At 53.8% G+C, this 10,667-nt stretch overlaps 1 protein-coding gene across 4 annotated transcripts in view; it reads left to right on the forward strand.

Moving 5' to 3' along the window:
- The window catches only part of PCDH19 (protocadherin 19), a 62,035-nt gene extending 53,441 nt beyond the window's left edge, over positions 1-8,594 (forward strand). For 2 of the 4 annotated variants that reach the window (XM_058032624.1, XM_058032626.1), the window contains exon 5: positions 3,154-8,594. In XM_058032624.1, the coding sequence (XP_057888607.1) occupies positions 3,154-3,740 (587 nt within the window). In that variant the 3' untranslated portion in view covers positions 3,741-8,594. The remainder of the gene's footprint in view (positions 1-3,153) is intronic. The other 2 variants (XR_009115116.1, XR_009115115.1) reach the window with 2 other exon arrangements.
- Positions 8,595-10,667: the final 2,073 nt, after the last annotated feature.

Consider the following 10,667-nt stretch of genomic DNA (forward strand, 5'->3'; position numbering starts at 1 on the left):
TGCCATGAGCACAGGGGTGGGAGCTGCCTGCTCTGGCTGCCAGGCACTCACCGTGTTGTGCTTCTGGTGGTTTTTACCTGGGCTTTGCTCTGTGCACCAAGAACATTTTGTCACTGCAGACAGTAACAGTTGTATTGACTAGGGCAGGTCTGGGGCTGTAAAAGAATTTCCTGTTGTTCTATTTCTGATTGTTAAAGTGGTAAAGAACAAGACAGAGCAGTACAGTGATGTGAATGTGGACGTGAATGGCTGTCCTGGGTGCCATCAAAGCTGGGTGAGTCAGACTGAGCTGCAAAGGGCAGCACCAGGAGCGTGCCCAGCAGTCCCTGCCTGCCTCTGTTTGGGGCAGGAGCAGCATGCAGGGATCAGCCCTGGGTCAGCTGCTGGAGGGGCTCAGACCCTGCTGTGCATGCCTTTGGATCGGGGACAGCAGAGGAATGGTGTTTCTGGGTATCCACAGGCCTTGCTCAAGGCGTTTGAATAGTATTTGATACCAGCTGGGGGCTGAGACAGTGATGGATGGGTGGGTAGCTGGAGATGCCCGTTGTGCCATGTGAAGAGGCTGCTGCTGGGGGCTCTGTGCTGGTCCCTGTGTCTGCTGCAGGTCAGGGCTGCTCTGGGCAGCCTGCACACATGTTGTCCCCGAGAGCAGGATGGTTCTGGCTGCAGGGCAGGTCTCAAAGCTGGCATGTGTGCTGAGCACAGAACAGAGTGACAGAATGTGCTGTGGAACTACCTGTTGTCTCAGGTCTGTGGATGGTGGTGACCTGTGACCCTCTGCCTGTCAGCCTGGCCTCTTTGAGACTTGTTAACATTCCCTTCCTCACACAAAAGATTGAAACAGTGTAATGTAATGTAATGCTTCTCAGCTCCTTTCCTCCCTGCATTTCAGCTGCTGCAGGTTCTAGACAAGCATTGCAATGTCCAAAACTGATCATCTCCGTGGCAGAGGGGCACCAGGCCCTTTAGTGAGCTGTTGTTAAAGCACAGGTGCCTTTGTAGGCTTTGAGGAATATCCACTTGCAGTAATCAGGGAAGCCCTCCAATTGTTTCTAGCTGTAAAATGTGGCAGCTGGAATAAATGGGTCAAGGCAAGAGCAACCTGCCTGTGCTCCCTCTGGAGTGAGGTTTGCCTTGGCTATGGCAGTGCCATGGATTGGGGGCTGAGCTGTGCTGCTGGGCAGGGAAGGTGAGGAGAAGCAGCTCCCCTGAGCCTGACCAGCCAGCCCAGCACGCTCACAGATCCAGCTTTTCATGTTTGTGGAGAGACTGAAGTGATGTGTGCTCCAGCAACACGCCCAAGGTCACACAGCACAATAAATCAGTGTCTCATCGGGATGAGAATCCGAGATATTTCTGTAGCCCCTCCAGCCATCACCAAGTCCTCTGCTATCACAGCCAGACTACACAACTTTGTATGCCTGTAGCACCCTTTTGAAGTTAAGCTGTGGATAAATAGGGAGACAGCAATATTTTCTGGGCAATTTTTCTTTTTTTTTTTTTCTATTTTGCTCAAGTACTTGAAATTAGCAGAATCAAAGTATAAGATCATGGGCTTTTAGAGCTCAGTGCTGGTTGTTCAGTGTGTAGGGCTCAGGGCATCCTTCTCTCAAGCTGCTGTAAAGGCAGCTGCCAAAACCCAGACCTCCTCCCCTCCACCCAGCCCCCTGCTCCACATCACTGGCTTGCTGCTCTGATGTAGAGAAAAAGCTGATGTTTTACCCATATATTTTTCAATTAATTGGCTTCTTCACTTTCTTTAAAAAACCCTTTCTTGGTGGTTTTTTTTATTTTTTTCTTCCTTTTTTTTTTTTTTTTTTTTTGAGGTCTGCCTTTTACTCGTTTATTCTCTGTAAGTGTTAAGCTGCTCATATTTTGGTGCATTGTGTTATGTGCTGAGAATTTTTATCAGCCGCCCTAGTGCTCGCATGTGGTGGAAATACCAATGTGTCTGAGGAGCGGAGGTTATGCACACAGATGTACAGAGCAGCACAAGGAATGGTTTGCAGACGGAGGGAAGGAAATCTGGGCTGAGCCTGCACCTTCCATCCATCAGCCCAGCCCCGACCGAGCGTGGGCTCCTGGGGGTGATGGCATTGGAGCTTTAGTGCTGCTGTGTGGGTTATGGGAGGAAGCAGCCACGTCTTTGCGTGGGGAAAGGCTGTGCTTCAGGAGGGCAGCTGCAATTACAAGCTCTTATCAAATGAAGGAGAAGCCGAGACTGAAAAGCAGCCAGGATCCTGCGGTGTGAGGCAGGAGCCACGGTCGGATGCTCAGCAAAGGCTGGGCATGGTGAAACTGCTGAATTTCATTTCCAGCTTTGCACTTGGCTGAGCCTGGCTGCTTCCCCGAGCCTCGCTTTGTCCATCTGTGATGTGGAGGTGAAGCTGTGCAGCCCTCTGGGGCTGACTGACAGTGCAGGAATGCACACAGGCCCCGGGCACCAGGGTTTGCTCTCGCCTGGCAGCCCTTGGACCTGGTCTTGGAGGGTCCTTGGGAAGGGTTAAACCACCAGTCCATATTTCAGCACAGTAAAGTGGTGTTGGGACGACAGCCCCAAGTCGAGAGAAGGAATCTTTATTGCTCCTGTATGAATAAAGCCCCAGCACTGGAAATGACACATTTAATCTTCAGTGGAGTGGACAATCTTGGAGATTTATAAAGCCTCTGTTGTGTGAGAGGTCAGTGGGGATTAAGCAACAAGTTAAAACTCACATATACAGCAGAACCACAAAGAACCTTCCCTCCTCCTCCTTTTCTTTCCTCCCTCTGTTCCCTTCCCTTCCTTGCAAAAAGCCAAGCTTAAATGTCACGTCAAACCAAGCTTAAAACATGGTGGCTTTTAACACTGGCCACTAAACCCGGGAACCACTGGCTCTGAGGGCTTGACACACCGACAGCCCTGTTGTGATGGATTTGCTGCCGTCACTCCTTCTCCAGGCTTCTGTGCTGGTGCTGACAGGTGACACACAACCTATTGGAAATCAAACTCCAGTCTGTAGAGCCTTGAAAGCGATGGCTGTTTGAGGTTCAGTCAGTGCAGTTTGGGGTAGGATCCTCTCTGCAGTGCCCAGCTCGGTGTGGCGCCCCCAGCCCGGGCAGGCTGGAGGCCGTGGGCACCCCATTCACCGTGCCTTGTGCTTTCTCCTGCAGAGCAGAGCGAGGGCTTCCACTGCCGGGAGGAGTGCCGCATCCTGGGCCACTCGGACAGGTGCTGGATGCCGCGCGGCGCCGTGCCCAGCCGCGCCAAGTCCCCCGAGCACGGCAGGAACGTCATCGCGCTGTCCATCGAGGCCACGGCCGTGGACGCGGAGCCTTACGCGGACTGCGGCGCCAAAAGGACCTTCGCCACCTTCGGCAAGGAGGGCGGCGAGCCCCCGGCCGAGGAGCGCCTCGCCAACCCCAAAGGCAAAAGAACGGTGGACTCGGCCGCCTGCTGCAGCCCCAAGGTGAGCGGCGCCGTGCGCGAGGCCGGCAACGGCTGCGAGGCCGTCAGCCCCGTCACCTCGCCCCTGCACCTGAAGAGCCCCTTGTCCGGCAAGCCGGCGGCGCCCTACGGGGCCGGGCACTGCGCCGGCGGCCGGGAGCCCTTTGGGAACAGTGGCCCTTCCCGGCCCAGCGAGGCCGAGCCCCGGGGCGCGGACAGCGAGAGCAGCGGGCAGGAGGGCAACCCGCTCCTGCAGGCCAGCCGGGAAAAGGACTCGCCCGGCGCCCGGAGACTAAAGGACATCGTCCTCTGAGCGGCACGAGGATGAGGATGAGGCTAAAGGACATCGTCCTCTGAGCGGCACGAGGATGAGGATGAGGCTAAAGGACATCGTCCTCTGAGCAGCACTCGGCCACAGGAGGATGAGGATGAGGGACCGCACGACTCCCAGCGCAGATTGTTTTTATCGCTTACCAATGGTTCACAGATTGCTGTATTTAAAAGCTTTCCCTAAATGTATTGTTTATAAATGGAGCTATCGTTGATGTGACAATCCCACGTGTCTCGAGGGCGGCAGGGGTGTGCAGCCCGAGTGAGGAGCCGTGTTCGGCTTTGGCCGGGAGGCGGCGGGTGGCGGGGGCACAGGCCAGGCCCCCCCAGTCCTCAGGAGCGCTCGGTGCCCCCTCCTCGGAGTTTATATATTTTTGTATCTCAAAACGAAGATAAATTTCCATTCCCGGAGAGAATTGAGTGGCCAGTTCCCTATTCGGACATCTTTAGTAACCACCCCGGCGGTTTTGTAGTCTGGATGGAGTAGCGGCTGTTTCTTGTGTGGGACTGTTCAAAGTGACAGTCGGGTGAGTTTCAGTTCAAATTCACCCAGCACGAGGTTGTTTGTCTTTTAAGGTGTTGGTGTTTTGCTATGGACACCCCTGCATTTACGAATCCTTTTGCTGTCACATACTTATCTGTACTATTATTGTATTTGATATTGCAAATTACTGTATGTCTAGTGATGGCAAAAGGCTTTCAGGCTTAAAAAAAAAAGGAATAAAAAAAGAAAAATAAATCACAATCATCTTAGTTAAACCTTGGGGAAGCTGCAGTTTGCAGCCCCGGTGGAGCAAGCGCTTCTTCCAGCCCCCACCATTGCCTGCAGCCTCCCCCGGCCCCTGCAGGAAAATGTCAGGGCATTGTGGGAAGCCGTTTTTGGGAAAATCCTGCCTGGATTGCAATTGTCGGATGCACTGTGCTGAACTTTTCCCCTTACCCGTTCCTTTTGCATAATTTCAAGGCAATGCATGGAAAGGTTTTTTTCCAGAAGTTGGCTATTTTGGTTTTTTTCCAGTTCCCAGATTTAGATATCCCTCGCCTCCAGTCATTTCCAAGTCAAAGAGATGGAATTATTTTAAGAGATCTAAATTACGTTCTCAATTAGACACACACACACTTCCCAGTCAGCGTTTCCCAGCCGTGATTGCACCACGAGGGTGTGTGTAGGTATGACATCATGGCATGGATTTTAGACCCTTCTGATTTCTTTCTATCCCTGCATCATAAATAAGTATGGAATGAGCAATAGTGATGTTAATTTAGGGGCAGACAGGTGATACATAACAACGCTACTAATTCAATTAATGTGCCTTCTTAATGGAGAAAAAATTAAAGCAATTCTTTATTTTTTCTCATAATTAAGGACTTTTTTGTGTGGGTACAAATCTACTCATGTAAAATTGATTTGAAAATTGAGCTACTTTAATAGCCATTTTGTAGAAGGGAGAGAGGGAAGGGATTCCACAGCTCTCTGCTCTCTTGCAGTGATGATTCCTCAGTGAGGTATGAGTAAGGTAGGAGGATTTCAGTTAGTCTATTATTATTATTATTATTGCTATTATTATTAACCCTTCACTGAACAGATTTTTCCTACCCTCAATAATGTTTCCTAGAATTTAAAATCGATTCTGGAAGGAAAAATATATAGCTCTTGCCAATGTTTGCTGTACCAGCAAGTTGAAATTAGTGGTTTCTAGAGAAAGAGTCTTTCTAGGTCTACATATCATGATAAAGTATTTGTTACTTGATTTATTTAAATGAAAAACAACCAGAAAACAAGTTCCAGTTGTTATCATCCTCAAAATAAAATTAAACTCCAGCCATTTATTTCTTCAGGGCAGATTGATCTTGCCTGAAGCCACAGCTGGTCTGAGACAGGTCCAGAGTCAGCCTGTTCCCCCTGCCACTTGCTAGGGCCAGGAATTGGGAAAGAATCAACAAAAAACAGTTGTCTAATGAAATTTGTGATGCTTCCCTCACTGGTGTGATGACTACCTCATTCAGCTCCCATCCCACGTGCTAACATGATGTCCTGCACCCCTCCAGAAAGCAAACTGGGGGTTTTCTCCCCTCTTCTGGATTCTGAGCCCATTTTTCAGGGATATGTTGTTTCTGTTCCCGCTGTGTTTCCTGCCTGTGTACTGTTACTGCTGTCATTTATTTCTGTTTTTTTTTCCCCAGATGTGTGTTTTATTATAACACGAGCAAAGAGGAGAGGGGCTGGCTCGGGGCTGTTGGAGTAACTGGGTGTTCTGCAACTGTTCAGCTGAGTTTCTTCTGATGTTACCTGGTTTTGTCAGCTCTGGAAGGTTTTTATTTGGAGGGGGAGAATTTCTCCCGTGTGTTTGCTGAGAGACAGAACCTGCCTTGCCCCATCTGTCAGGTGCTCTTGGCTTCACAGGGCAACGGCTCCGTGTGGCTCCATCATCACCCACACCTCTGCCAGGAGGGGACCCAGCTTCCCCATGGCCCGGGGTGGGCAGTGGGGTCCCCCAGGTGCCCATCACCATCCCCAGGTGCCATCACCATCCCCAGGTGCCCCATCACCATCCCCAGGTGCCTGGAAAAGCACCAGCCTTAATTCCTGCCTGCCCCCTGCCTGCGGAGCTGCCACCACCAGCCTTGTATTTCGGGTGAAAAATAGATGCTAACTGAAAAGGAAGAGAGGAAAAAAAAAAAAAAAAAAAAAAAGAAGAAAAAAAAATAGAAACATTTCTCTAATTTACCCAGAGGAAACGTTCCTTGCCACTCTGAATAAAAGCACAGCCGAGAAAGAATGTGAAATAATTCTGTATTAAAAGGGGGCATTAAAGAGGTCAGTAAACCCTTATGCCTCCAAGAAAAGCATTTAAGCACCAGTTTTGTGGGCTGACCCGGGCTGCAGTGGGGGATGTGAGCGAGGGGCCCTTCCCTGGTGTGGCCTTGCTGTGCGGGGCCAAGGGGAGACCCAGAGAGCTGCCCTGGCCTCGCTGCCTTGGCCCTCCCCAGAATATTTTGGTGCTCCTGTCACTGTCCCTCCGTGTCACTCGAGATGAGTCCAGGCTCCTGGGCAAATTGCAGTCCCTTGGTTTTTTTTCCTACTTGCATCGAAACCGGCCATGCAAAAAACGTTCCGAGCTGCGGGGCGGGCAGGAAGGCTTTTTGGAAGGGTTCCAGATGTAATTATTGTGCTTTTTAATAACTCAGACCTGTCCTCAGATTTGGTTTAGGAAAAGTCGCTGGGATCTGTTGGTTCCCTTCAGGCACACTTGCTCTGCTCCCTGTTGGTCCAGGAGAGCAGCAAGCACCGACGCTTCTCCCCCGAGCATGACGAGGACCCATCTGGAGCAGCCCTGGGGCTGGGGCCAGGGGCCGAGCTCTTCCCTGCTCCCTTGGGAGCCCCTGGCCTTTCCTCGGGGCTGCAGGGCTGGGCTGGGAGGGATGGTGGAGGGCTGGGGGCAAACTGATGGCTGGAAACATCCCCCCTCCAAGCACTGTCTGCTGAGGTTGTTGCCGTTCCCTGTTTGTTGTGAGCTGGAGGTGGCCTGTGGATCACACTTTGTGCAAAAGTGAATTCCTTTATTTTTTAATTTTTATTTTTCCAAACAGGAAACGAGTTGCTTTTGTGAAGAACACACTGTCTGATGAATATGTTGAAATTATTCTTGGAGGGGGTGGGGGTGGGGGGGAGGGAGAGAAAAAAAAAACCAATCTAATTTTGAATGGAAACACATTTGTCTGTCATTGGGGAAAACTGATGGTCTTGTTGCTACAGCTGCTTTTGCAGCTCTGGGTAATCTCTGATCCAACCTGTGAGCTGTGGAACCGCCGGGGAGAAACCCCACTGCCCCTGCTGCTGCTCTGCTGGGGCTGAGACGGAGCCTCCGCTGGTGTCGGCTGATGTTCAGCTGCTCTGAGCTGGGACAGGGTCTCAGACACCCCTCCCTCCCAAACCGGCTCTGTTCAGCTGGTCTGAGCTGGGGGAGAGGCTCCAGACACCCCTGGGTTGGGGTCTCAGACACCCCTGGGTTGGGGTCTCAGACACCCCTCCCTCCCAAACCGGCTCTGTTCAGCTGATCTGAGCTGGGGGAGAGGCTCCAGACACCCGTGGGTTGGGGTCTCAGACACCCCTCCCTCACAAACTGGCTCTGTTCAGTTGATCTGAGCTGGAGTAGGGTCTCAGACACCCCTCCCTCAGCAGTGGCTCTGTTCAGCTGTTCTGAGCTGGGCTAGGGTCCCAGACACCCCTGGGTTGGGGTCTCAGACACCCCTCCCTCCCAAACCGGCTCTGTTCAGCTGTTCTGAGCTGGGCTAGGGTCTCCAGACACCCCTGGGCTGGGGTCCCAGCCCCCCTCCCTCAGCAGTGGCTCTGTTCAGCTGTTCTGAGCTGGGCTAGGGTCCCAGACACCCCTGGGTTGGGGTCCCAGCCCCCCTCCCTCAGCAGTGGCCCCAGCAGCAGTGCCACCCCGGCGGCCGCGGCACCGAGCGCGGTACGTTCTCGTCATGGTGTCTCCGTTGCCGAGTATATGAAGAATAAATTGTTGTATATGCTGATATGTATGTTATGTACATTTTCACAGTGATTGAATCATTGTAAACAACAAAATGGAAAAAGGAAAAAAAAAAAAAAAGAAGAATCACCATTCTGTCTATTTTATGAAGATGATAAAGCAGCTTTATTAAATTATTATGATTCTGTTTCCAAATGGTGTACCTGCCACATTGGGATTTTTTCATCTGATGAGAACTTTGTTTTCCACCTAAATGTGATTTTCTTTTCTCGGCTTTGAGCATCTAATGCATTTTAGTATTAAAGCAATTATTGAATAAAATGGAAAGTAAGTGTTTGGTTAAATATGCCTCAGTGGGTTTGCTTTGATGGGCTCCAGGTGCTGGTCCTGTGCATGGCTGGGTGCCACCCCAGCCCCGTCCCTGTCCCATGGCTGGTCGGCTTTGGCACCCAGGAGGCTGCAAACCTCAGGCAGAACTTTCCTGGTCCTGAGGAGGGGTCATCACCATCACCATCCCCAGTGGTGATCCGCTGGGACAGGCAGGCTCTGAGCCCCCACGAAACTGGGCACGGTGCTGGTCCTCTGCTCTGCCAGCTTCACCTTCGAGGGGAACACCACTGTGAGAGGGTGAGCACAGGTAGGAAGCGCCTCCAACACTTCTCTAATGAGGCATGGCAGAGAAGACTTTATTTTCTGTAGTTTTTCAGGAGGGTGCTTTGGAGGAGATGGTGAGCAGCACCCACTGCCTCTGAATTAACAAGTTCACTGACCACATTTACGCACAGAGCATCCAAGCACTTTGTGGCTGCCAGGCTAAATGCTCCCACAAGGTCTCTGCTCACTCAGTGCCTCGGTCAGGGTGACACCAAATGGAACTGGAACAGGAGCAGTGGCGTGGGAAGCCCTTTCCCTGGCGTGGGGAGATGCTTGAGCTGCACACCGAGCATCATCCTGCCTGACAGGGACACAGGAACAGAGATCAGCTGCAGGTAACCGCACCTGGGTGAGGTCCCACCACTGCCCGGCCCGGGCTCAGCTTTGTCACAGGTGTGCGCTGGCACGGACACCCCACAGGTAACGGTGCACAGCCAGCCCGGCAGCCGCACCTGCAGCTTGTTTGCACCCTCATTAGTGACTCATTTGGCAGGTGGGTAAAGGAGATAATCCAGGCTGTGCGAGGGAGGCTGCTGTTTGTTTCAGGGGGGTGGATTGCCGCCGGGCTGGGGAGCAGCGGTGCCGCAGCATCGGCGGTTCCGTGCCCGGGGAGGCACCGGCTGGGCCCTGCGGCGTGCCCGGGCCGGGACCCTGCACCGGGACCTGGGGCCGGAGCTGTGCCCGGAGCTGTGCCCGCGCCTGGACTCGGCTGCCAGGTAGGAACTGAGGCTGTCTGGGGAGGGGCCGCCCTGGAGCGGGGGGCTGGGGGGCTGCCAGGGCTGAGCGGGGCTCGTTGGGGGAGCAGGGCACATCCCTGCCCATGGGCCGGCTGGGGGATGCGATGGGGCGGTAACCCCCCCGTACGGAAGGTTTTTCTCGCGTATCGCAGCCTGCCGGAGCCCTGCGGTGCCGGGTTTGTCCTGGTTTAGCCGCCTCCCTCCGCTCGCTGTGCTGGCTGGGGATCGGTGATGGCAGCTGCAGACGGGTCCCCGCCGTGCTCCCGGCCGGGGGTCACTGTTCCTGTCCCCCGTGTCCCCGCCGTGCTCCCCGGCCGGGGGTCACTGTCCCCTGTGCCCCATTGCTCCGTGTCCGTGCCAGCGCCGAGTGGGCGGCCCGGGAGGGGTTGAGCGTCTGCCGCAGATAAAGCCGGGATTGCCCGTCTGGAACCGGGGATGTGCGGGAGGGAGCTCGCTGAGGGGGCTAGGGAAGGATCCCGGGATGCACCGAGCCCCCGGCACTGGGGGCTCTGTGTGGCACTGCTGGGATGCTCTGTGAGCCCCGGGCAGACCCTGGCACTGGGGGCTGTGTATGGCGCTGTTGGGATGCTCTGTGAGCCCCTGGCACTGTGGGCTCTGGCCGGGCACTGCTGTCTGTGGCACTGCCGGGCTGCTCTGTGCCGCCGCTGATAACGGAGCGCTCGGGGCACAGATTCGGCTGCTGCAGGTGGGCTGCACGCCCAGGGAGGGACCTGCGAGCATCCACCGCTGGTGCCCTGAGGTCCCCACCCTTCCTAGGACACGGTTCTGGCATTGGACAGGTTGGACAGGCTGTCCCTCTTCTGTATGAGAGAGTTTCTGGGGGTGCTGCAGTGCACCCCGAGGTCCGGAGCCCCCACCCTGCTGTGCCTCTGGCTGCCGTGAGGGGCTCAGCGTGAGGCCAGTGAGAGAATAAATTAGCAAAGAAAGCAGGCAGCCCTCAGCAGGCAAGGTTCAGAGCCATGGACCTCGTTCCTGTTTCTTCTGGACGTTATTCTATATTACATT

This window comes from Melospiza georgiana, chromosome 12 (assembly GCF_028018845.1).
Source record: "Melospiza georgiana isolate bMelGeo1 chromosome 12, bMelGeo1.pri, whole genome shotgun sequence".
In the NCBI taxonomy this organism is placed as follows: domain Eukaryota; kingdom Metazoa; phylum Chordata; class Aves; order Passeriformes; family Passerellidae; genus Melospiza; species Melospiza georgiana.